Source organism: Nelumbo nucifera, chromosome 4 (genome assembly GCF_055504915.1).
Source record: "Nelumbo nucifera cultivar China Antique chromosome 4, China Antique-T2T, whole genome shotgun sequence".
In the NCBI taxonomy this organism is placed as follows: Eukaryota; Viridiplantae; Streptophyta; class Magnoliopsida; order Proteales; family Nelumbonaceae; genus Nelumbo; species Nelumbo nucifera.
The window spans coordinates 90,639,010-90,666,913 of NC_142652.1; the positions used below are offsets into that span (position 1 = coordinate 90,639,010).

At 38.3% G+C, this 27,904-nt stretch overlaps 1 protein-coding gene and 1 non-coding gene across 3 annotated transcripts; one reads left to right on the forward strand and one right to left on the reverse strand.

The window, feature by feature from the left end:
* The first annotated feature begins 195 nt into the window (after window positions 1-195).
* On the forward strand, window positions 196-26,468 carry LOC104611767 (RNA recognition motif XS domain protein). 2 transcript variants are annotated; one of them, XM_010278968.3, is made up of 3 exons: window positions 196-1,488; window positions 17,020-17,327; window positions 25,364-26,468. In XM_010278968.3, exons 1-3 carry the CDS (start codon window positions 449-451, stop codon window positions 25,714-25,716), a joined length of 1,701 nt encoding a protein of 566 aa, XP_010277270.1. In that variant the 5' UTR covers window positions 196-448; the 3' UTR covers window positions 25,717-26,468. The 2 variants fall into 2 exon arrangements, with proteins under 2 accessions (XP_010277270.1, XP_010277269.1); XM_010278967.3 differs by having other exon boundaries at window positions 217-1,503; window positions 25,364-26,002.
* On the reverse strand, window positions 8,699-8,770 carry LOC148800831 (small nucleolar RNA snoR60). The gene has a single exon (XR_016071123.1). It is a non-coding gene; the product is annotated as a small nucleolar RNA snoR60 (small nucleolar RNA).
* Window positions 26,469-27,904: the final 1,436 nt, after the last annotated feature.

Sequence of the window (27,904 nt, forward strand, 5' to 3'; positions counted from 1 at the left end):
ATTGAGACCAGATCTGCTCCTCATACGCACATCCTATCATGCATTGGAAACATCTTCCGTACTTATGCGTTATTATTCACTGGAGATGTTCCCAATGCATGGTGCCCATTTGTGAGGAGCAGATCCCGTCACAATCCAATTTGCTCCTCAGTCAGTCAGTCCTCACAAAATGTACATCCTACTAACCTAACAGCCGTGCATTTGGAGAGTCTTCTCGGAATGACATTAAGTAAGGTTGGTGTGAGACGCACACTGTGAGGAGAAATCCCGATATGCCTTTTCCAACGTTCTTCTTCACTCTTGCCCTAATGTAACCAACCTTCCGCTTCAAAGCCACGCCGAACGTATCTCGCTGCTTCAACTCATCTTCGATTTTCTTTTGTTTTCTTTTTCTCCTGATCCCTCAGTACTCCATAATCCTGTACCTGTGTACCATAGTTCTCACGGCATGAAAGACAACCAGAAGATGGCGGGAAATAACCCCAAGGGTTCCTCCCACAAGTCATCTTCATCCTCGTCTAACCGGAAATCCAGGTGGGAATCTGGCAATACTACTAACTCTGATCACAATCCTGGTGCCGCCGGCAATACCAAATCAGCAAAACCCTCATCAGTTACTAAGGAGGACGCCATACCAGGCCCGTCTAAGTCCACTCTCGATCCTATCCCTCCGTCCGGACTGGGTCCCTTTCCGTCGGCGGGGCCTGCCACCGGAGCTCCATTATCGTTTTCGGACCCCGCTGCCATCGGTCCTCCGCCGCCAGCTTATGGGTTTCACATGCTCGAGCGGCGAACAATAGTTTTGGCTGATGGGAGCGTTCGGTCTTACTTTGCCTTGCCACCGGATTATCAAGACTTTCCTACTCCTATTCGGCCATTGGATATACCTGATAGGTTTTTACCGTTAGGACCTGGTGGCCATGGCCCTGAGCCTGGCGGTTTAGGGTTAGGATTTGATAAGCATTTCCCTCCAGTCGGGCCGATGAGTCCAGAGGGACTCCGTCGTGATCGCAATGAGTTGTACGGGCGTGGTGGGCAGCAGGATTACTGGAATCACCTAGGATTGGATGACCGGGGGCCGTCACCACTGGAAGGTTCGTTGAAGAGAAAGTACACAGATGAGGATGAAAGGGGTGATTTTGCACGGCAACGACAGCATCTATCCCTGTACGGGAACCCCAATTCTAATTCCGACTTCTTGGCTGGAACAAGTAGTCCTTTCCGTCGGGTTCCATTGGACTCTGGCAGGGGAATGGATGATTTAAGGTCATCAAAACATATGAGAGCTGGAGGAGATTTTGAGGATATACATTCACGACGTGGTGCTGCGGCTGACGATGGGGGTCTGAATCATCCTGACGTGGACGAAAATGCTCTGAAGAAGGCATTTCTTCGGTTTGCAAAATCTCTAAATGAGAATGCTTCTCAGAGAAAAAATTATTTGGAGGACGGGAAGCAAGGGCCTCTTCAGTGCCTTGCCTGTGGCAGGTTTGGTAAAATAGGGTTCGATATGTTTATCTGTTTCTCTCTTTCTTTGGCATATGTTTGATGATTTTGGTAGGGAATTTCTAGTTCATTTAGTTGTATTAATTAAAGAGACCAAACTTCAGGGTTTTAGGTTTAGGTGTTCTGATTATTTTTAGATCAGTGCAGAAAGCCTTTTAGGTTATCCTGGCTTTGATATTGGTAGAACAGATAGTCATCCAGTTTTAGATTTCCGGGTTGATCTAAGGAACAGTTTGATAGAAGGAATAGTGATAAACAATTCAATTCAGCCATTTCAGCTATTACCAAAATAGCCCCTGAGACCTCTTTGGGATTTCGGCCATAATGCTCATCTTCTGTAGACACCACAAATATTGTAGACATCATTTTGAGTTTTACAAAGAGTGCACTGGACAGGATTGTAAGGAAGTCAAACTAGCTGCTATTGTTCACTAGGAGTTATATCTTAGATGCTAATTAAGCTAGCTCAAGTTATTGATTAATTGAAATTGTCCAACGTTTTTGACATAGTCAGAACTTTGTTTGTGTTGTCTGGTTATTAAGTGACAATGGATCGCAGTTCTTGGTGAAAATTAAGTTCTGAACAGTAAAATGGCAGTATATTGTTGGAAATAGAGATTTGTTTCTATAAGTTATGGGCCCTTGTTTTTTGTATTAATACATCAATTGATGCTTCTTTTTCCCCTTTCTACATCTTTTATTACCCTAAACCAATGTTGTCAGGCATAGACCAGTCAGAATCATTTTGGTGGCTGGGCCATGGGTTGAATGGTTCCATTGTCCACTTCAAATCTCTGATATGTTGAAGACAAAAGGTGGTTTACATCAAAATAAGCTTAAGATAATAAACATTAGAGGGTGTAACAATTATTATCCCATGTAAATGGTAGAAGTTTGACCAAGTCAACATTTCTAAGAACCAAGCAACTGAAAAACTGTTTTGGCTGGTCGTTCCCACTTCTGTTGTGCTGTTCCAACTGTCTAGTTCAGTCAGAATTAGACAACATTACTGTAAACTTGAAACATATGAATCTTTATTATTGGTGCAGTTAGTTGTAAAGGTGCTGCCCTAGATGACAGCACCTTGGTTATAAGGCATTTTCCTTTTTTGAGAGTTGCCTTGTTCCTCATGTTGCTTGTATTGTATTCTACTTTTAGTGTTTGGTATTTGCTACATCATCAAGGAAGACGAACTACCCATAAAAAACTAGAGAAGCAAGCTAAGTTAGCAAGGCTATTTTATATAAAAAATCATATTGTAGGTGAAAAAGTGCTTTCCTGTCATGTAGCGTCACCTTAGCACCTTGACAACTGCAGTAGGTGGCATGTGGCCTTCTGTGTATCAGTGTTGCATGGACTCTCATAAATTGGTAAAGTGTTTATATTGGGCATTTTTTTTGACCAGTAACTCAGAATTTTTTTACTAAAATTATAAGAAAGCAGAACAACAAGAAGTTGTGATAGATACAAGTAGATGCCAGGTGTCTAAAGCCCCCAAAGTATTGCAACTGAGACCAAAACTCAGTCTGTCTCTATACCCCTTGCTTAGCTAGACCATGTGCCTTGGTGGATATTATACCCAATTAACTTGAATAGACATGTCCCTAGAGAGCTATTTGAATCGCCTGAGAACATTCCTTAGGTGCTGAGATACTCCTTCCCCCTTCTTTAGCTAGTCCACAACTATTTTGAAGTCACCTTCTATAATTAATCTTTTTAAAAACCCAACTCTTTGGCTCTCTCAACTTCAAAAACAGCTGTCAAGAATTCTGTTGTTGCCACATCACCTTGCTCAAATGGACCTGAGAAGAAAGCACACATATTTCCATCCTCATCCTTGATTATCCCTCCAAATCTAGAGGGCTCTGGATTGCCCACACAACTCCTATTGAAATTCAGTTTCAACCAGCCACTAGATGGAGTTGACCAGTCCACTATTGCTATTTGTCTTCTAGAGACTGAGTTAACTATAGCCCCCCAAGATCTGAAAAAATCATCAACCTTAAAATCTGAGAAAAGATCCAAGGTCTCGACCCAATGTGCCACTCTTAGGGTTATAACCTCTATCAAGGCTTCCTTATTCCTCTCTTTTTCACCAAATATTCTTGAATTTCTTTACTCCAAAACTGTCCAAACCACTGCTGCCCTGGTACATCAATCTGCCCCTCCTATTCGTACAACTGCAATTATAAGGGCTAAACAACCCCTCCAAGCTAACTGGAAGGAGCCAACTATAACCAAAAGGTGAAGCAAATCAATCCTAAATGAAGCCAACAAAGGGACAGGAGATTAAGAGATGAAATGCAGTTTCACTGCTAATGCAACCCTGAAACACTTCCCAACAGAAAGCACTGACTCTAGGAGGAATGGGGGACACCAGATTTCTTTAACAAGGAAAGAAGGAGAAAGGGAAGGTAAGGAGGCTACAAGGAGTTAAACGAAGACTTACAAGTGAATATCCCAATAGGATTAAGGGTCCACACCCTAATCTCCTAAAACCACAGAATTCAACAAGATAAGCAAAGCAAACACAATGGGGATTTCAGATTCTCTAAGATTCCTAGAGAAGCCCAAGTTCTAGTTCAACCCAGAAGGGGAAAGAGGGGGATAGATAAACTTAGACATTGGTCTACCTTTAAGATTGGATAGAGCATAAAAGGAGGGAAATCTCCATCAAAGGGGACTCCCCAATCCAAATATCTTCCCAAAACCTAATTTTTTTTGGCTCGAGACCAAGTCATACCTGATGTGGCTTAGGAAAACAGGAAGAAGATCGTGGAAGGCTTTCCAAGGAGTAGCTAAAGCAGCTCTGTGAAGAGGGCCAGCATCCCAACCATTGTTTGACAACCCATGAACACTTGTTACCACTTTGTGCGGAAGTCTTTCACTTTCCTTTGGGAATCTCCACAACCATTTACTCAATAAGGCCAGAATATTCATTCTAACATTTCCAATCCCCAACCCCCCTTTTGCCTTCAGTTTCATCACCTTATCCCATCTAAGCAAATGATCTTTCCTCCCTTCCCAGGTTCCCATAAAAAGTCTCTCATAATCTTTTCAATTTTTCTCACCACAACTTGGGGTATCTTGAAAACCGACATATAATAGACAAGAAGGTTAGCTAAGGTGGATTTGATCAAAGTTATTCTCCCTCCAGAGAAATTTAATTTCACTTCCACCCAACTAACCTCTTCTCAAACCTTTTCCACCACTGGGTTCCAAAAGCTAAGTGATCTAGGGTTGTCATTCTAGAGGTAACCCTAAATATTTATGTGGCCAATCCCCTTTCTCACAACCCAAAGAACCTGCCATTATCCCCAACTTATCTTCCTGAACATTGATGCCAACTGGTATTAAAATTGGAGACCCTCTCAAAAAGATTCACTACCAACTTCAAGTTTCCCACTCCATCTCTAAAGTTCCCATCACAGAAAACTAAGATGTAAATTACAGGTGAGTTACCAGAATTCTATCCCTCCCAACTGACCAGCCTTTAATCAACTGCAAGCTATTGGCTCTTGAGATCAACTTGCTAAGAACCTCAACTACTAAGGTAAAAAGGAACGGTGACAATGTATCACCTAGTCTAAGACCTCAAATCCCTTAAAAAAAAGTCAACAACTGAACCATTGACAAGTGTTGAGTACTGACTAGATTTTTTTTTTGGATATCTATTGAATAACGACTTTGCAAACAACCTTTGATCCATTTACACCACAACTCGTTAAAGCCACAACTTCTCATGATATTAATTAAAAATTCTCAATCCACTAGATCATAGGCTTTCTCCAAATCCAACTTAACCACAATTCCTTTCTTCCTTAATCTTTTCTGGGCCTTGACACACTCATTAGCAATTAAAATCTGATCCAAAATTTGCCTATCCTGAATGAAAGCCCCTTGAAAATGAGAAATAAGTGAGGGGAGTACCTTCTTCACCCTAAGGGATAAAACCTAGGCAATTATCTTGTAAATGCTAGTTACTTGACCGATAGGTTGGGAATCCCTAGGATGAGCAGCTCTAATTTTCTTAGGGACCAAAGCTATGAAATTTGAGTTCATTCCTAAGCTAATTATACCCCTTCTATGCAATTACCTGAAAACTTGATGAAATCAACCTTGATTATCTCCCAACAGTCCTGGTAAAAAACCATTGTAAAACTGTCAGGGCCCAGAGCTTAGATCTGTCCATTGAGAAAATTCCTTCCTTAATTTCCCCCTCAAACCTTTCTTTTTCTGAAATCTGAAGTTATTGTTAAAAAAAAGACCAGGAGCTTCACTTGATCATCTCTCAACACCTCCCAACCAAGACCTTTAATTGACCATCTTTCATTAAGTGGCCTTCAAAGGTCATGGCTATCTCATTTTAATATCTGATCTCAGTCTCCCTCAAACATAATGAAATAATTAGACTCTTCCTCAAAAAAATCTTGTATTACCATCTCCTTCGTTGGTCCATTTCTCTCTAGATTTCTGTTTATAGCAATTTTCCTCTCTTAAAAGGGTAACCTCTAAATCTTTTTTTTTTGATAAGTGGTAACCTCTAAATCCTTCTTCAAAGACCACCTTAAATCTGTATCACTATGTGATAAGGTCCATAAGGAACCATCCACCTCCTTCCTTTCAATCTCCTCAATTTGAGAAATCAACTCAGCCTTCTTTTCCTCTAGCCTCCCAAATTTCACTTTATTCCACTCTTTTATTCTCTATAAGCAACCACAACTTTTGTAAAAACTTTTGGCCTCCCAAAGTTGTAGCTGAATCTGAGTATCCCACCACTCCTTGACCTTATCTTGAACTCCAAATGGGTAAGCCACATGTTTTCAAATCTGAAAGGTGTCGGGCCCCCATCAGTTCTCTGAAACAAGAAAATCAACCAATGATCTGAGGTAATTCTAGGCAAAGTTCTTCCTAGCAAGCCTGTCCAATGCTCTTCCCAATCTAGTGACACTAAAAAATCTATCAAGCTTAGAACAAATCAGGTTATCCTGAAGATTAAACCTGGTAAAACTCCATTGCTGATTGCCCTAGAGGGAAATCTTTCAATTGAAAGCCTCTATGAACTCATTAAATTTTCTCATGCTTGTAGTGACCCTTCTCCTACCCCCATTTGATTCATCCACAAACCTGGTTATATTGAAATCTCCCCCTAAACACCATGGTCCTTTGCATAGTCCTCTAATGTCTGCCAAGTCTTCCCAAAATAAGTTTCTCTCTATATATGAGTTTGGCACACATTCGTGAGAATCCATTCAAACCCATCCTATACATTCCTCAATTGTATAGAAATTGAAAATTTACCCACCAACTCTTCAATGCACTGCACTGTTCCTTCGCTCCAGGTGTTATAATGCTCCCCGAAGCTCCCCAAGATGGGATAAAACTCCCACCTAATGTTCCTTTCTCCCCAAAAACCTCTAACCCATTTGCTATCAACCTCCTGGGTTTTGGATTCCTGAATAAGCACTAAGTCAGTTTGTTCTTTCCTCAACACTTCCTTGATTGCTCCTCTTTGTGGTACTCCCTAGTCTCCAAAATTCCAACTAATAACCTTCTTGGTCTCAATTGATGTTTATCCCTAACCTCTGGCTACCTACATGCCTCCCTTCCTTCTCCCCCCTAGCACTGAATTTCTTATCCCCTTCTACTTCATTTATGAGTATTTCTACTTCATTCAGCTTGCTCCTTCTCTTAACCCCCCTTCCCTTTACCTTTCTTAGGTATGGGTTCTAGTTCCTTGGCATTATCCACCTTAAGCCCCATTCTAACTGGTAACTGCCAGATCAATCACAGGGTCCTCTCCAGCCTAAAATTCCCTCGTCTTATTTGATTCAGGACAATGTTCTTTTCCTTTATCTGAGCCATTTGATTCCATCTCCACGTCAACACCCCCCTGAAGCTGTGATTTGAATGGGTTTGATTCTTCCCTACCCTTTCCTAAAGTTTTCAGGACATCCTTTATTTTCCGCACTAGTTCCTTGCTTTTCCTTTAAAAGCTTTGATTCATGGATCTCACCCCCTACAGATTTATTCCCTACACCCTCCTCTCCCTTTCAGGCACTGCTGTGGGCATGCCAGAAACAGGGACGAGAGCTGGTAAGTCTGCAGTGAGAAAGGAAAAACAATTAGTACTCAAAACTAAGCCACCAGAGTTACAGAGGTTACCCGAAGGGTGTGAAGAGACTCGCACGACAGGGGAAATGACTTTGGCTCCTTTGTTTCCCTTTCCAACGCAGGGTTCCCCACTCTAGTAGAGTCGCCCTATCAAATTGGGAATGCAGCAGGCTGATAAAAAAATTGGGGATGCAGCAGGTTTGCTCCAGGTTGTTCCAGGACTGGATTTGTTCCTCCAACTGAATTTGCTAATGAAGTTCAGTGGTTCTCATGCAGATCCATCATCCGGACAACCTTTATTTGCAGCTTTACTAAGACTGGTTGCTTTTCTTCTTGATTACTAGAAGACTCCTTCTGGTGGTTGGGACTGTTTAAACCACTCCTAGATCGAAGCGACACCTCTGTATCCTTCTCTGTCAATTTGAGTGGTTCCATGCACCCTCCTAGATTGGACATTGTGACACTCAAATACTTTCCTAAAAGTGATTGTTGCACTTCTGAAACATGATTCAGGCTCAACCAAACCATGGGTGCTATCTTCTGTTTCACTTGCATGGATTTCCAAGCTTTCTTTCCCTTACCACTTTGGTTGTAGAAGAGAATTCCACCAGTGCTATTAGATTGTGTGAAAAGATTGGGACGGGGGCTGTGGAGAATATAGTTTATTTCCTAGGGTAAGTCTTACATTTTTCTCATTACAAGTTAGATGGGTTCCAGATGGTATGGAAACTCATTTCTGTGGAGAATATTGTTTCTCATTTTTCTCATTGCAAATTAATTGTGAAGTGGATGGGGTATTTTTTGTATGGTGAAAGCTCAATGCTTATGTGTTTCTGTTAGTGGTTTGGGCTGTTATTGTAATATAAGCTATTCAAGGTCCATTGATATGCATTCTCTTCTTCTAGCTTCAAGGAAAAATAAAAATATTTGGCATTATTCTATTCACCATCACGGCCAACAAAGAATGGACTTTAGTGGTTATTGTGCATTGTCTTTCTATAGTTAGCCTTTTATGCATGGTATGTAACTTTTACATAGATTTGCTTGATAGATAGATGACCTTTGATTTAAACACTTTTGCATCAGAAACGTTAGTTGTGCATCAGTCATAATTTCTTGAAGGAGAACCCAAGTAATTCATCATTGGCTATACTTTTACTTACATTTCAGTTATGAACATTCAGGAGTGAAAACTTTGAACTTGTCATTACATTTTTATTTAGTAGATCATTTTCGAACAATTGACACTTGTCAATCTTGTGCAAAAAAAATTTGATAAAGTTTTGGCATTGGAATTAGAAGGTTTCATGCCCAACTTGTATGAGTCTGGCCTTCATCTCAAGTTCGATTTGTTAATTCAGGAAATACACATTCAATTGTTGATTTATTTGGGTGTGGATTGATATAAAGGTTGTTATTTACCTCTGGAATTTACTTTTTACCAGAAAAGGCTCCATGCTTGATTGGTGATGTGGTAAAGTCAAAATGCTCAGTTGGTTTACAATGAAAGTTGGATTTACACAATCTAGAAAGTTTAAATGATGGAGGATGGACCTTGTTCAAGTTGATGTTTACCTTTCTTTAGTGGTTTAGGAATCAATTTTTATGTATGTCGATATGTTGGCTTCTGGTCCATGGGTACCTCTCATTAAATCAGTGAAGCTAAGTCTTTGTCTTCTAGATTGAGCAGCTCATTCAATGTGGCCCTTAGATTGGTCAATGGTCTTGCTGGTTTTCTTGCAAGGGAAGGGGTAGGATAAACATCTCTTGAATGGGGAATTCCAGGTCCTCAGGTTCATCCTAGAGGCTTGGTATGTTATACTTTTTCTGTTTCATGATTTGTGTTGGGTTCATGCTGTTTTGTGCGTTTTCCCTCACTTAATACATCCTCAAAGGAAGATTAGAAGGCCTCTTTTCTTATTTTTTTAACCATATAAAAATTTTAATAAAGCTCTTTGTTTTTTTAACCACAACCACCAGCTATATGGGGTTGGCTACATGAATCCTGTTTTACCATTACATTCTGTTTAATGCCATATCTGTTATTAAATTATTAGTGCTTAATCATTTCTTACCACTAAAACCCCTGTCCTTTTTGATCTGCTCCTAGCCCTTCTAGCCCCTTCAACTTGCAACAAATCAATTATTCTTACAAGTGCTGCAGATGGTTTTCTGTGCATGTGAACAAACCATCTTAGTCTACTTTTTCTCATTGTATCACCTATTGGTGCTACTCCTAGGTTCCTTTGTATGACTTCATTTTTTACCCTATCCTTTCTGCTTTTTCCACTCATCCATCTCAGCATACTCATTTCTGCCACTCATTTTCTGGACATGTTGTTTCTTGACTGCCCAACACTCTTCTCCATGCAGCATTGCTGGTATGACAACCGTTTTATAGAATATTCTTTTTAACCTGACTGGCTAATTTTTTAACTATATTAAAATTAATAGAAAATCAGGGCTGCGGCTGCTATCTCGTGGAGCATTTGTAATGAGCGCAACAATAGAATCTTCAATGAAAAGGAGACATAGGTACACATGCTCATAGAACACATAACAGTAAAGCATTGGCTAATGGCTAGGGAATAATTCTAGGGGATTCAGTTGGACTACATCCTTGGAAGCTGGAGCAATAGCAAGTTATGTTCCTAAAGGCAACCAACACTAGCAAACTGGGGGGAGACCAGCTCATGGCAAGCTAAAGATCAATTTTGATGGTATGTGCCCAGGCAATCCAGGTCCATCATCAATAGGGGCACTGTAAGAAACCATGAAGGGGGAGCTTGAACTAAGCTACAATGGCCCAACTGGGATGGGTAACTCCTTGAGAGATGAAACTCTTGGATGGACTGATATCAGCATTGAAGGTGACTGCAAAACAGTGATTGGATTGCTCACTATAGACAATGAAGGCCCTCAGAATCTTTGAAATATCCCGAGGGAAATTAATTCACTTCCATCCAACATGACTTATTCATGTGGATGTCTAGGTCTGCAAACAGTCTTGGTGATTTTCTAGCTAGTGAAGGGATGCACAAAAATGATTTGGATTGGGGTCTCTCAGGTCCTGGGGGGGGGATTTGTGCCAAAATCATCTTCACTTATAACATAACAATGGTTAGCAGTTAGCTCTTAGCTGTTTGTAATTTGGACAGCTGATTCTTCATGAACTGCATGGTTGTCATTTTAAACGAATGTATTACTTGTTACAAATAAAAAAAATAAGAATTGTAAAAAAAGAGGTAGCTGGGCATTGCATTGAATGATAGTCATCTCTCATTCCTTTCATCATTTGGACGTATTGTAGCTGATAGTGTTTTAAAAGATTAACATCTAAGAATGGATGGAAATCTGTCTTCAGGACAAAAAAAGAGTTTACATATTGCTGATCATGGTATTTAGCTTATTTATTGCTGAAAGTAAATTCTTGTTAATCATGGGATCCAGTGCTTAAGCCATTGTTGGGAGGTGTTTGGTTGCATTCTTTGACAATATCCTAGTGGATAGATAGTCAGGCATTTAGACTGTGTGTATCACCAATCTCAATGAGATTCCTGCTGTTATTTTTGTGGATTACTTGTGCTAACCATAGTTTGATGTCTACTTAAGTTATATGTACTGATTCTGCTCTAACATTTGGGGAACTTTCTAATGGTAATGGATTAATTGGATGAGTCAAGTTCCTGAATCCTCTAACTGCAATTAAAGTCATTTACCCCAATAACTCCTTTTTCTTTTTGAGAAAGGGTAAAATAATTTTATTAAACATTGATAAAGAGATTACCGCAATAACTCCTTTTGCTGTGCTCAATTCTCTTGGCTCATTAGAATCTGAGTGACTACCTCTTTTTAGCCATGTCAATCCATGGTAGGCATCTCCACAAGTTGATCTATAGGTGAGTTGACTCCACTTCTTGGTTTCTCAAGTTGGGCCAGCTAGCAAGCTGCCTATTTTGATGCTAAATTGGGTATGGGGAATGCCTTTATCACATTATGTGGTGTTTTCTGTTGGTTTAAGAATTTGCACAGGCATGGTTGTTAAAGCATTTTTGATATTGGCAACACTTCCAGTACAGTAGGAACCCATCTTGAATTCTACTCTTTCTATGATGCATCCAGCACCTAAATTAACTTTTTTATGTCAACTGATAATGTGCCAAATGGGTGGTCTACTTATGGTAGGCTAGTTATATGTTGAAGCTTTATGCAGAAACCCATAGTAGTGGCCCTGATGCACTTAAATGGAAAGCTGCTTTATTAAGTACACAAAATGGTCTAAATAAAGGTTTTGACAGTTGGCAGTTTTAAGGACCTTTATTCTTGCTTGTATTTGGGTCAGTATGGGAATGTTAATGGGTGGCAACAAGGTGATTAATCCAATTCTTCAAGTGTCATACATGTTATAGTGTTAGACTGTCATTTTTGTCATGAAAAGGCACTGACTTTGAAATGTTTTTCTCAACATTGGCTGGCATATTTAGCTGCATAATGAATGGTCAAGTGCATTACATGGGGCCTGTTCAGAGAATGTCAATATTGTACTTGTATTTTAAATCTTCCATGCTAAGTTGGTGAAAGAAGTATCTTAGATGTATTAAGACGTTTATGGTAGCATACTTCATTTCTTGCATGACACATATTGGTTTATCATAGTGTGGTCATAACTGATTGTGTTCCCGAAGGCATCACATTTAATTATGATCTTTAGTTTGCTGATTTCCTTGGGTGCATTTTATGGACAAAGGTTGAAAATGATTTATGTTAGTGATGCATGCCATCCTTGGTGATCAGCTGAGGTTAGAATCCGTCTTCTAGAGGTAGAAGGGAAAATGAGCAGTAAGCTTAACTTTTATGCTGTTGCATTGCCTGCCCTGTTTTTCTTGAAACCTTTTTGTTTCTGTACTCTTAAGTTCTTGTTACTATTTTAAGGAGTTCTTGTTCATTAAGTGGGGAGTCTCTGGTAGACACTCTTTATTAGAACTGGAACAGCAGCTTGCTAGACTTTAATAGTTTGTGGTTTTACGTCCCCTTGTTTTTAGGTTTCTTGCTTCAGCTAGATTGTCAAGGTAATTAGGAAAGTTAACTTTTAGTTATGTTTGGTGACTCACATCTTCACTTAATTTAGGTAATTGATGGATAGGAGTACAAGTAATTCTTCCCCGAAGTTTTCATTATAATTATTTCTCTACTGGTTAGCAGCCATATTTTTTTGGCTTGTTGGAATACCATTTACAGTAGGCTCCATTCTTCTTCCTGTTTACACATAAACAGGATTCTGAATGCTAATTTTTTTGCTTTAAATCTACCATAGGCCATGTAATTTTCATACTGGAATAAAATTTGGGGAGGTTTGAGAACCTTGTTTTTCTAATTGGTGTACTGTACAATATGGCATTTTCTTTTTGATAGGTGACACAATAGAAAATTTTGTTTGATGAGCTAATGCCAAAATTGCATGTTGCATGATGAGCTAAACCTTTTAATACACCTTGGGGGGACTCAGGTGTGTCTTCACAGTTGCCCAAGCCCCTGTTGCTCATGGGCTATTTGGTGTTGTATGAAATACTTTGCATTAGGACTCTGTTGATAAGTAGAAATGTTTTCTATAATATATTTCTTAACTGCAAGTTCCGAGTCTCTTAATTTACAATTAAGTGTTTAACAAAAGCATTCATATCTACTTTGTTAATTGTTTTAGTTAGGTGGTTTTAATTTCTACATGTGATGGTGCAGTGAGTTGCTTTTGTTTCTTTTGTTGAATATTGGTTTTGTTGGTTGTTTACTAGTATTTTAGTTTGAGGATGAAGTACTCTTTCTCTTGTATCTGTATTTGATTCTTCTAGAAGAACTAAGGGACCATTTGATAATGGTTGAAATGGTGGAATTTTTTGGTATTACAATAGATACATTAGTGGGGACTCAGGTGTGGGATCTTGAAGTGGTTGAATTGAGTGACAGTGTTTTGTCTTTTAGTGGATAACTTCAGCCCAATTACAGCTTCAGCTATTAATGAGTTCACAACCTCTTTAGTAACTTTTTCACTAATAGATAAATCAATACATCATTCGGTTCATCAATTGTCTTCCATCTAAGTAAACAATCAATCGACAGTCCTGAAGTTTATACATGTTGTTGGGACATCAATTGTCTTCTTAACTTGCATTGGGTTGCCTCAATGCTAGAAATTATTACAACTTTATATGAAGTTCTGTGGTCCGTTTATGACCGTCTTTGGGAATTGTACCTCTTCTTAATCTTCTCTGCTCTCATTTGAGTTTCCTTGTTTCAGATTTTAATTGTGACGAACCTTTCTCAAGCGATTTATTTTTGTGGCTAACATCTGAATTAGTTTATTTTTTGTAGAATCTATGTTATGCTTGTGCTTCTTTAAGAAGAAAGGCAACCTTTGCAAATGCAAATAGTCTATTGAACGTGTTTGCGCATGACATTCTGGTATTGCATTGACTAGAGAAGGGACATTTTTGGTTACTACTTGATGGCTCTTGACCAAATGTAGTTGTGTACCCCGCCTAGTGGGTGCAAAAACCTTAGTGCACTAAGAATGATTGTGGCTACAAAAAAAGTGTCAAGAATGGGTAAAGTGATCCAATTAGTCTTTGTATCCACTTTTATTTGCTTGTGTGAGGATGACATACTCATCTCTCTCTCTCTCTCTCTGTTGCCAATTAAAAGAAGTACTTATCTTTCATACCTTTTGCTTTATGTATGGGAAATGTTGCTGTTTGTGCAACATATTATCATTGTGTGGCAATTTCTTTATTAATCTAATCCCCAAGTGAAGTTGGGATGATGACACATGGATGATTGTTCTTCATAGTTATACTAATTTTAAGGGTCAATTCCTTTGATGGCTTGGCCTACTGGGGGGTGATTTTAGGTGCATTGGTAATTATCTCTACCCATTGTATGGACACTGATAGTATTTTTTTTTTTATTTTTTTTCGATTGGCAACTGTGGGTAGTATTGAAGATTGTGTTTTTTGTGGTATCAGGAACAGTTAGGCAAGTCCACCTGCTGGTTTCAGATATTTGTGTAAAACGTTTTTGGCCAGGCTGCTGTGATTTTCATATCCTGTAAACTTGGCATTTGCTGTTTAAATATCGGATGTTACAGAATATATACTTTAGGACGCAGGCATTATATTAATAGTTATTGAAATTCATAAAAAAAAAGTTATTGAACAGATGCAGATTAGAAACATCTTTCATATTGTAAAATATCAGCATCTCCAAACTTATATTTTATAAATACTGTTTCTAACATTTATTGGATGGCTAAGAGTGGATGCATGTTGACTCTATGGCGTTCATTCGTAGTAAGGCTGGGTAGCAGTTAATATGCACATATATGCATATACAATTACTTATATCAGCTTATGCATTTCTTTGTATGTTTTAATTGTCTTGGTCCACTTGCTACTGAAGCTCTGACTGTAGAGCCATAGCATGTCCGTGATGAAAAACAGTGATAAAGTTAAAAGTGGGCTCCTGTATGAAAATCTTAGTTACTATCATCTAACTACTTGATGCCATGGCAAGGCAATAAAAGGCCAGTACCCACTGTTGGTCCTAGCAATCTGGGAGGGTTAAAGTGGATTCAGTCCTAAACTTTGGCATTTTTTTTCCTCGCCACAAAGTGACCACTCTCATACTTGAATCTGGCTTCTTATGCTGGTTAACCTGATACTCCAGTCCTGTGATAATCGCTTTTGCTTTTGATATTTGTTGGTAATATGGTCTTCTCTGTGATAAGGTATCTCTTAGGGAAAACCTAATCATTAAGGAGTGTAAGCCCCAATTGGATCTTACACCTCCCTTAGAACATCTAGTTCTCTATATATTTGATATGTAGAGGGCATAAATAGTAAAGTTTGTGTAACCTAAAAGATAACAGTTTGATCTCTACTTCCTGGTGCCTAGCAAATCCAGATTTGAGTGTTCAGAAGCAGTAGATAAAGGGAGCAGAGCAGTTGACTTACATTTAAAGCATTAATGTGACATATTGTATTATAAGTTTTCTGATTTAATATCCTTTATTGAATGTGTGGATTAGCTCTTGAGTTTATAGTGAAATTGATTGATTTTTCTTGCTTGTTTTTCATTTTCCCAGCCCAACTCAGCTAATACCTTAGTCAATATTCTTGCAAGAAAAGGAGTAACCAGGAACCAACTTCTTTTGGAAACACCGGGGCTGGGGATTGATGTATATTCAACATAGTTGTATTTGAAAATATTGAATGCTTTTGGCAGCTGAGCTGTCTGTAATCTATACTGCCTTCCCTCTGTCCTTTTCGATGTTGAGAAGCTTTATTATTTTTCACATCAATACATTTCCATGTTGGTGATGAAAAAGCAGGTACCAAATTATACAGTGACAGTCTTCTTTATCTTTGAAAATAATGTCTTTGAGGTATACTTATACTAGCTTTTAGTGCTTACCTATGGTGTTTTTGGTTTAAACAAAAGTTCTGCTAGTGCTGTATATACTGCAGGAATGGTAATTTTATTGTAATAATCGAATTTTGATTAAGATTCTATGGATCTAAGTGGTTTCTATAGTCAGTTGCTATTTTTATATTTGTTAAGGTAGTTGTGAGTTTGTTGTCTTAGACCAGCACAGGTACTTGTCAACAAATTATATGGATATATCTGTTTGTTATCTATTAACTACAATTTGATGTTTTTTGTTAGATAACCTTGTAGGCTTCCCTTTCCTTTTAGGTTTTCGCAGATTTATGGGGTTGGCACGCAAAGGTTCTTTTGGACCGCATATCCATAATATGTCCTTTATTTTGATTGGCAACACTCCGTTAATGTGTCTTTATCATGAGCTTCGTGCTATCACCTAAGATCTATGATACCTGGATATCTATAAATAACTGTTGCATCATGTTGAATACTTCAATTTTTTAGTGTAGATTTTGTTTCTGTGATCTATTCTATCTGGGTCTTTGCCACATCTGGGTAATGTTGCTTGAACTAGATTCAAATTTTCTGGATGATATAACAGTCCAATTTGCATGCTGAGCACAATAAGAATGCAGTCTTGAGTGATTAATGTGTGCCTACATATTGCTTGTGGAATCAAATGAGTGGTTTAGCCTTTAATTGTAACATTTAGTTTTATATACTGCATATCTGCATTCTAGGCTTCTAGCTGTTGGATGATTATGATAGTCGTGTTGGAGTGCGAAAGTTAAATTTTCTGTTACTTGATGCATTTGGTTTGCAAAATTACAGGGTATCCATAGAATATCCAGATCTGCATGAATCATGATAATGTACATTCTAGCTGTTGGATTATTATAGTAGTGATGTTCGAAAGCAAAAGCTGAATTCTTTGTTACTGGATGCTCTTCGTGTGTAAAATTACAGGATATCTAAAGATTTTCCAGATATGCATGCTCTTATCATGCACACGTACAACTCACAGAGTGCTGACTTGCGTGTGGATCACCTTGGCCTACACAAGGCATTGTGTGTTCTGATGGGGTGGAACTACAAGAAACCACCCGAAAACTCAAAGGTTTATCAGTCATTATCTGCTGATGAAGCAGCAGCAAATAAGGATGATCTGATTATGTGGCCACCTGTGGTTATCATTCACAATACAAATACAGGGAAGGGAAAAGAAGGTCGCATGGAGGGTATGGGAAACAAATCGATGGACAATAAACTTAGAGGTATAATGTTTTTTTACATCCTTTGTTTTATATGTCACTACTTGCTATTACAGTGTCCCCTTGAAAGATGGGTGGGGAGTGGTCATTTAAATTTCCACATGTATATCATCATCATCATTATCGTCATTATCGTCCAAGCCTTATTCCAACTATATGGGGTCAGCATCATGAATCCTGTTTCACCTTTCTGTTCACATGTATATTAGGATAATTTATCCCTGGTATTACAGTTGTCTTGGGGTATTGTTCAATTATATCTTTGCCCCTTGCATGTTGCCTACTTGATACTAAACTTTTTTCTAGTATGTGAAACAAATTATTTGTCTACTTTTGCATCTTAAATTGAAGTGTTCTTGAGTGTCAGATAGTGGGTCTTCTAGATGGTTAGCACCCTGTTGATTAGTTAATTGACATGACATTTAAGATAGCAGCTAATTGTCCAACTAGGTGCTTTAGGATCAGTAATTTGGTGCCACAAAAGTGAGAAGGAAATTAGTACGTAAAACTCCTTTTCCTAATTGTTCACTCTTCCGGCCAAGTCTGGAAGATTGTTGCACTCCTAGCAAGGGACATAGCTAAATGGTGCAACCTTTCACACTAGGTTGGTACTGAAAATTGTGAACTCATCCATAGTGCAAACTTTGTTTGCAACCTTTATAGTGATTACATCTACCAATGTATCAACTTTTTGGTTCTTAACTGGGATACCCTAGTATTCCTTTCTTCCCAAATAGACAGAAATCTGACTGTATAACACATCTTTACATGGTCTTATTCCCCCCTCCCCCATGTTTTTGTTTTTGTTTCTTGTCAGGGGTAAAGAAAGAAGGATAGGTATTCAGTGGGTGATGAATAGAATCTTAACTTGGTTACAAAGCATGCACATGTTTGAGACAGTGTTATCAGAACACCTCAACTGAGGGCCGACTGGCTTCATCACTAACTAGTCAGTTGCTACTCATGATGTGATCATCTAGGATGCCTAAGCACCATTTAAGTTGACTAGTCAATTGAATTATGTCAACCGCAATGTTATTTCACAACTTTCACTTGTGTTTATTTCTGACTATTTAAAATAATATAATATATGTTTTTATTATTTAAGGGCCAGTACTTGTTATAGTAAAATCTCTGGCTGGCAAACATGAGTGTGGGTTTGAGCCTTAGAATGGCCACCTTGTTCAATAAAAATGCCAGAGGTTAGGACCATTATCCAGTCTACCCCCCTCCCAAGATCCCAAACAGATGCAACCAACATTGGGTAATAGGTTAATGGCCTTTCTTTGATAGGACACAGTTGGCTGATGGTTTGTTAAATAGAAGCAAGGCATAAAGATGAAAGTGGACTTTAGGTTCTTTCTGTGATAGGACATGGTTGGCTGGTGGTTTGTTAAATAGAAACAAGGCATAAAGATGAAAGTGGAGTTTAGGTTATTTGAAGTATTCCTCCAATCAGTGGTTTACTGGTCGAAAGTTGCCTTTTTATTTGTTTTATTGAAACAGGCCAAGGAATTCATATGCTAACATTTCCAACCTACCTTTTTTATTTACACAAAACATTTGACTGAGTTAGATGATTTGTATCATTATATGGTATAACATCAATATCTTAAATTTACAACATATATTTTCTCCTCTAGTCAATTAGTCAGTGTCTATTTGCTTGAGGGGCCAAAAGAACTAGTCATTGCTTCACTTCATTGATAACATTGGTTTGAGAAAGGTGACAATGATGTTCCTTGTAGCATGTTCTAAGTACTGAAATTTCAAGTGACAAACACCCTAATTTGGGAGATCAAGTGAAGAAAAAGCAGTTATTTTGAAGGAATAACCAACTCCCAATAGGTACCAGTAGGTTTTAAATGTGAAAAACAGTTATTATCATCATTAACAGTCCTTTAAATACATGGTGTTTAGGGATGAGAAGGGTAAGGTAATTGCTTTATTTTCAGGTTCGGCTGGAAGGGGTTCAAAGGGTTGGAAGTATGGGTATAAGGAAGGTTCTTATAGAAGGGACTCAAGATTGGTAGTGGCATGGCTTCAAACTCGACCAACGTTTAGATGGATTACAAGGGTTATGGAAGTGAGGATACAATGGGTGAAGAGAATTCCAAACTCGACCAACGTTTAGATGATTCTGCAATGACCACGTAGATGGGAACCCTAGTGAACGCCATTGATCCCCCTAGGGATTCACAGTCACCACCAACCTATGCATCCTTGCCCAAATCTACTAAACTTTAGATTCTGGTTGTCCCTGAAAAGATTGTGATTGCTGAGAAAGCCCCAACTCTTAGGACTGTTCATAACAAGACCCAAACCGACCAACCTGGTCCGGTCCAACCTGAGTTGGCTGGTTTTTCTTCAGCACCGGTCGGTTTCGGTTTTCATGTGTGAAAACCAAAACCGAACTGAGCCGAACCAACTTAGATATATATTATATATCTAATATGTTTCAGATTTTATATATATATATATCTGATATATTTCAGTTTTACTATATATATATTTCAGTTTTAATATATATTTCTGATATATAAAATATCAGTTTTAATCCATCAAATCATTTTTAATTTCCCGGCATCCAGCCTTTGCTTTCTTAGACTTGAATCCTTTACCGTTCACATTGAGAGAATCATTCACAAAACCGACCCAAACCGATTCAAACCGACCAGGTCGGTTTTACTTAGTACTGGGTCAGTTTCGGTTTCATTTCTAGGTAGATCGACCAGGTCGGGTCGGTTGGAAAAACGCTAGTAAACCGACCCAACCCGACCCGTGAACAGCCCTACCAACTCTACATTGGGGTGAACCTGCTTTCGTATTTACATAAGAAGAGATCCAGAAATCATTGGATCCATTCAAGTTTGCCCTTATTGGTAAATGTGTTCACGGGAGGTCACCCTTCCTTGAGATTAAAGAGTTCCTACTAAACTTTTCACCTAAAGAAGAATTTGGTTATTACTACTTTGGGTTCATGCAAAATTCTCATTAGATTTGTTAATGAAGAAGAGTTTTTAAGAGCCTGGTTAAGTGAGTTCTTTCATATTAAGGGTTATCACTTTCGGCTATTTAATTGGACTCTAGCTTTCGATCTTGGGATCGAACCCTCTATAGTAGGGGTGCAAATGGATTGGATCATGGTCTGATCCGATCCGATTTTGTTGGATTCAGATATCCCCATTTTGGATCTATGGATCGGATTATTGGACCCAATCAGAAAACGGATCGGATTCGGATTATATATGTTATTTATATTGCATTTTTGTAAATAATGTTATATTATTTTTTTATAAAACATGTATATATATGATGCAAATAGTCGAAAAGGTACTTGTACTTTGTTTTTCTTTATTTAAATTGTAATATTTTATTTTTCTTTTAATAATTCATTAATTCTTTTAATAAATTAATCCGGATCGGATTAGATCTGAATATCCGACTTCCTCGTCGGATTCAAATTCAAATCAATGTTTGTGAGATCCGATCGGATCTTCAGATTGGGTTGGATCTGATGTTCATAGTATTGGATCGGATTTGGATACACCTTGATTCGAATCCGATCCGTTTGCGTCCCTACTCTATAGTGCTAATTTGTATTTCATTCCCCAAGCTTCCTGTCAATCTTTATAATGAATGCTTAATGCGTGCCATAACACAAGTTGCTGGCCAAGTGCTCAATATTCATTTTGCTACTTTGAATCTTACCCAAACAATTGAAGCAAGGGGTTTGTGTAGAACTTGACCTTTTGAAGGAGAACCCTAAAAGGCTTTGGATAGGCACTGGACGGGATAGATTTTGGCAACTGATTATTAATGAAAATCTCCCAGATTACTGTAAGTTTGTAACTTTTGTAGCAAGATCGGTGACACAGAAAACCTGTAGCTTGAAGAAAAAGCATGATGAGAAGCAGGATGACAAGGAGGATGCGAGAAAGGAAGTAGATACTGGTGCTCCTTCTAATCCAGCTCTCCAAAAAGTAAAACCCAATCCACCCAACAAGATGAAAATGATTTTCAAGCCAACAGGGGGGTGTAACTAAAACTACTATGCCCAAGGAGACAAATGGCTGAAATCAAGATTGGGTCATAGTCAAAAGCAAGAAACAGAATTCTAAACCCAAGAAGACCTAGGAGACGTCTCACTCAGGAAATGTTCGTAGATCCTCTAAGAGTAAACAAAGGCTACAACGCCCGTTATTCTTAAGTTACTTTTATTCTTTTGTTTTTAGCTTTTTCTTTATATCGAGCTTTGGTTCTTAGTTTTATTTCGAGGGTAAGGTCTCATGCCCCCCTCCTTTCCTTCTTTTAATTATTAATAAATCCTTCTTGCATGAAAAAATAAAATATACATATTATGATATTAGTTTGCAAGAAAAGAAAAACAGAGAATTGCAAATTCCATGGCTGATGTTCTAGCCAAACAAGGGGGGGGGGATCAAATCTTTTGGGCACAGTTGTCACATTATGATATTGCCTTGAGGGGAGGGATAAGAGGGCTTTCTCTCATTGACTTCTAAATGTTTTTATCTTTAATGAAATGCTGTGGTTATTCACAACTGTTGGAAGCTACTTAGCCTTCTTAAACTTTCCTGTCTTGACTAAAATAGCCACAAAGAAAAGAAGAGATGTAGTGAAGATATAACCATTATTTAAAAGGGGTACAAAGAGCTAAAGAGCTGAATATTAGTATGTTGGCGTAGAAGAAGATTTTGAGGTGGTAGTGGGCTGGTTAAAGGAAGACAAGAATGGGCTTCAGAAGTACGGCTATGAAAAGAAGTTCAAATGACTGACAAAGGAAATTGGTGTAAAATGTATTTGGGTAAAGAGAAGTACAGATTCTTTTGCTGATGGGTCATAGCTAAACAAGTGCTGAATAGGGAATCTTTATTCTGGGCCAATTTGTCAATGTATTTTTCCTTTCTTTTTGGGGTGGCTTTCAGTTTTCCTTGGCGGAGTTAAGATAGTTTATCTCCCTCCTTTTGTACTTGAAGCCTAATGAATGAAAAGCTATTTGTCAATGTACTTGAAGCCTAACCAATCTTCCAATAGGTGCCAGTAAGTTTTTAATGTGGAAAACATTGTTATCATCATCATTTACACCCTTCAATTACATCTCACCTTATAACAGTTGGAAGCTATAAAATAAGAAACTTGCCAAGGCATTGACCCACTAACAATGTAATCCGAAAGATTAGGCAATTAACCTAGACCAACTAGTCTTACTTGAATTAATACTACTTACTGGTATGTGTGCTCAAACCTTCTATTAGCCTCAACCCTCTACTTGAATTACTATTTCCAGATGTCTCAATATGACTCAAGTTATAACCAACCTGGTTGCATGGCAATCTCCACACAGCTTACAATTATATCATTCTTCAAGATGCTTCCATGTGTGCAGGAGATAGTGTCAGTTATATCCTATGAAGACATGGGAGACTGGGTGGATGTGGGAGCATCTTGAAGAAATGATCTTGAATGGTCCATAGTAGTGGAGAGAGCTTGAGATCCTGCTTCAATAGGGTTGAAGCCTTAGGTAGAATCTTTAGCCTTATCCAAGCAGTCCTTGTTGATCTGCAAACTTCTTCATACATTCTTTTTTTTCTGCAGTCTTTCCATACATTCTTGTGCCTTGACTATTTTTTCCCTATATTTGCTTGGGAATTACAGCTTGAGATTTGAGTTCCTTATCTGGAGCTTCCACCTTGCTGTTTTCTGGCACACTAGAGAGTAGTGTTTGTTTGGCCTCTCATACACTGCTTCAAAAGTTGTTTTATTTGATGAATGTGAGCTGGTTTTATGGAAAAACTTAGTCCATTAAAGCACCTGGCTCAATCCCTTGGCTCTGTACTAGTGATACATGTGAGGTACATCTTGAGAGTGCAGTTAGCTACATGCCTGGCCATTGTACTGGATCTGATGCTTCTTCTTGGCCTTCTTAAACATACCTATCTTGACCATAATTGTCAAGACAACATCTAGGCGACGAAGTGCCATGGAAGGTTGTCACACTTAAGCACCTAGCTATTTTGTACATGGCACTACGAAATATTTTTACATTTATTTTTTGAGATTATAATAATAAAATAGACATTATTAAACTAAATTATTCATTTTGTGGCTTTATACACTAGTTTCATTTATTATTTTCTTATTCTTATTTGTTAGGGTTCAATCTATACACATGTTGGTGTATGCTGTATTGAATCCTTGAAGACCTCAAATCCTTCACTGCTTGACAAGGAAGAACTTAAAATTTTATCCAATCAACATCTACTTGTTCTTCTTCCATCCATTATTTTCTTTTTTTTTTTGGTTCAAAACGGTGGCTCATCCCCTAATATTTTCTGATTTTTTCTTTTTTCCTACTCATGAATATGTTGTTTTTCTATCTTTTAATATGAAGTTTATACTCTCTTACAAGATTGTAGATAAATTACTAGTAAAAGATGTTTGCTGTTGCTTTTAAACCCAGGGAATTACTGCAGGCTTCATGTTTTTCTACTAAAAAAATCTATCACCTAGGCAAGAAGGAACGTACCTGTTGCCTAACCTTGCCTCGGTGCCTTGAAAACGTTGATCTTGATTAAAAATAGCCACAATGAAGAGACAAGATCAAGTAAAATGAGGAAACAACCATTATTCTCGGGAAATAACTAACAAGACTATTTCAACCACTACTACTCACATTACTAACCCCAACCCACAAAATTTTAAGTTCTTCATGTGGTTCACAACTGTCCTGGTTGCATGGAAATATCCGTGTGACATGCAATTTGATTTGGCATGTTTTCATGCAAATTTCGATATACAACCATATCATATGATGAGCAATGACAATTTCCTAAAGTTAGAATAGTATAAAGTGCTAGATGTTTCAACATAAAAATGGGTATATTCCTCCAACAAAATTCTTCCCAAGACTTTTATCCTTTCACACCATAATTGGGTACCTGATAAGGTTGACTGGAGAAAGCAAGAATAATCCAATGGAATGTTGGATGCTTGCAAACGTTATTAGGATCCACCAGAAATCACCTTAACAAGTTACTCAGCAGGGTCCAGGGATGGGCTCTTTTTTGACCTTTGGTCCCAACATTGAAACATCCTTAGTTTTGCACCACATTGGTAAATTGATCAGATTGCCCCTCTATGTTTCTCCAGGTTTCCTAAGTTCCTTATAACACGTTCAAGTCTCTTCAAAATAGACACGAGGGATTTAAACACCACAAGGTAGTAGACTGGGAAGTTGGAAATAGACATGTGGTATTTCTTATCTGTGCTGCTCAAAATTAAATAGGTGGTCTTTTATTTGCTGTATATAAATGCAAAGTATGTACTTTTTTCTACATCCTTTTAGTCTTAGTAGTCACTGTCCACCCCTTGCCCCTCCTCTTTCTTCTCTTCCCAAGAAGCGAAAAAGAAATTGCATTTCTGAATCCTGATGTTCAGTGGTATTCTGGTAGAGGTAGTCCAGTTTCTTAGCCCTGTTTGATTTACTTGGTTTTGCTTTCCCTGATTGTAGTGCAAATATGTGTTCAATGATGTCCTTGTTTGATGCTTGCGTGCACTGTAGACTTGTAATGAGATATCCTTTCTACCCTCTGTTCATTTATTTTGCCCTTATTCTTAAAGGGTTCCGAGATCAGAGGAAATACATGTGAATTACACAGCAGAATACAGTGAGTGAGACATTTGTCAGATATTTAGCGAAATCTTAACTAAATTTTAACCTTTTGGATTTGCTCATGTAGAAAGTAGAGACAGTTCATGAGCTTTGGCTACTTGTGTCTTTATTGGGAGTCTTTCTTGATATGGCTGGCTGCACTGCTTGCTGTACCCTGTGGAATTCCCTGGATTTGTTTCATCTCCTTGCTGTGTTTTATGATTATGAAGGCCGGTAGTTCTGTACAGATAGAAATTCATCTAATTAAATCATGGCTCGGAGTGGAGATTCATGGGGCACTTGGTGCCTGAGACATCGTCTCTTTTTTAACGAATCCTTTGCTTTGCTTTGTTCTTATGGCTTTTAGATCTTGGCTTTGGAGGTGGCAAATCAAAGTCATTGTATGGTAAAGATGGTCACCTGGGCATTACATTGGTAAAATTTGCTGCTGACCAGTCAGGTCTTAAGGAAGCTGTGCGCCTTGCAGAATACTTTGAGAAGGAAGGCCATGGCCGTAAGGGATGGACCCGTGTTCAATCCTCACAGATGGGCAAGGATGATGAGAACAATCCAAACCTGGTGAAGGTGGATGAGAAGAGTGGAGAGAAGAAAAGGATCTTTTATGGGTATTTAGGAACTGCGTCAGATCTGGACAAGGTTGACTTCGATACAAGAAAGAGGGCTGTTATAGAGAGCAGAAGGGAATTTAAGCCATTCTAATATTTAATCTTGGGCCTCTTGGCGACAATGCAGGGTACTTTTGTAGTACTTAAGTATTGTCATGTAAACCGTAGACTTTCTGTCATTGTATTTTCTTTCCCTTGGGCTAATACGTTGCAGCTAAGTTATGAGGTAAACCATTTACTGGATAATTATTACAAAAAAAAAAAAACATTTACTGGCTAGATTAGAGGATTGAAGTCCATTTGATGTGCATGTTTGGGTTAGTCAAATCTCATTTGCATTAGTGCAACTCTGCGAGTTGCATTTGTCTAAGTTGAGTTAATTTGTTGAACATCCTGATGTGGTGGTGCTGCTTGAAGATCAGATGATCCTAAGTGGTCAATCATAGATGGTGGCCAATCAGCTGTCCAAGAAAAAAAAAGAAAAAACAACTATTGGGCATTTTTAAATATTCAGCAGCAGTGCTTCCTGCCGACTTATGAGTTATTCTCATTTACATATCAACAGATTATTCTTCCAAGGTAAATTATCTTGAGACCTGTTAACGAACGTAAGTGAAATAGGTTGTTTGCTGCTCCTACAATTGAACGAGGTAAATTGTGCTGCACCTACCCTGAGTAATAATCTCTTAACGTGGGTCCTCAACTTTTTTTTTTGGAAAGCACTATCATTATGATGAATTTGGGTTGAGCTTCCAATTTGATTTAGGAATTAGGAGACGGGTTTTTGTATGCTTTAGGACTTGAACAATAAACAATGTATTGAAATCTTATGTATTGGGTTTTGTATCGACTGTTGAGTGCTTCACAACCCACTGTTTTGTACTCTAGTTTTTTAGTCTTTATAGGGCGTTTGCCTTGTTTTTTTGTAAGGCCAGTGTTAATCATGGAATATTAGAAAATTTCATATTATTGGCCTTCTCCAGAATAGAAGAATAAGGGGTCTTGTAGCCCCTGTCAATTCCCATGCTTGCTAAAGCATCAGCCTGGCGGTTGGCTTCTGTAGTCAAACACCATTAAAAATATCCACCATCACCTTGTTGTCACTTTCAGGGATAACGTTATTTAGAAAGAATTCAAAACAGAGATTTAAATTATCACTAAGAGGAGCCTTGATTGTAGCATGTAGATGTGCGAATTTTGAAAATCTAGCCATGAAAGCATCACCATTTCTGTCCTTTATGATGCCACTGCCTTCCTGGACCCAGGTTGAGCTAAAGTACCTTTCATTTGGAGGGATCCACCTCGCCCGAATATTCGCTTGGGAATTAACTAATTTACAGGAACTTGAATGACCAATCTCCGGTTTCGCCACTTGTGTTGTAAAATCAACCCTGGTTCTTCTCTGCCTTGGGTCACAGGATTTACGACCTTTTCAGCCTAGCCCCAGTTTTCAGTCTTACTAACTCTGCCTTCTTGTTCCTTGGACCTCGCTAGTTGTTTGGCCCAAGGTTTTTAAAATCGGATCAGACTGGGAACCATTCTGGGGATTGGTTCCCGGATTGAATGGTCTGACTGTTCGGTTTGAATGGATGGCCTATTTTAACTTAAAAAATAATAAATGACCAAAAATCATTATCTGAATCAACAGTTTGACAGTTCAACTGTGAAACAGAACCAGTTAGTTTCTGAATTTTCCGGTCTAGTTTTGGAAATCATGATTTGGCCTTGGGGTGTTTTATTACTGTCTGACATGCTGAATATCTTTTATGATTGAAGCCTTGAAAGGTTTACCCGTTGCGCTTATCTATTTACTTATGTATCCCTGATCGTTTAGAGAGCACTGAGTGAATTTGTTTTAGCCTCTTGAAAACTAAGGTTATCCTAGGTAACAGAGAACAAGAGTTTATCTTTTTGTTACGCTATGGCTATACCACCGAAGTTGTAATCTCACATTAACAGACCACAAGAGTTTTCCATGTTAAAAAATCGTATGTATATGTTTCTGGTTCTTGTTTTGCTTATTCCTTTCTCCATATTGTTCGTTCATTGTTTATTTTTTGAAATCACACACCCACTTTCCCAACATCACATGGAACACCATGGTTTTCCATCTTAAACTGTTTCTCATGATCACAATAATGCTAATTGGACCAATCCTAGGACAGATGCCTTCAAAGTCAATGTAGATGGAGCTTTTGAGGGTGTTCTTAGGTTGCATTTGGCATTTCTTATTTTAAAGATTTATTTCCTTTTTGTGTTAAAAATTTAATGATTATAGGGGC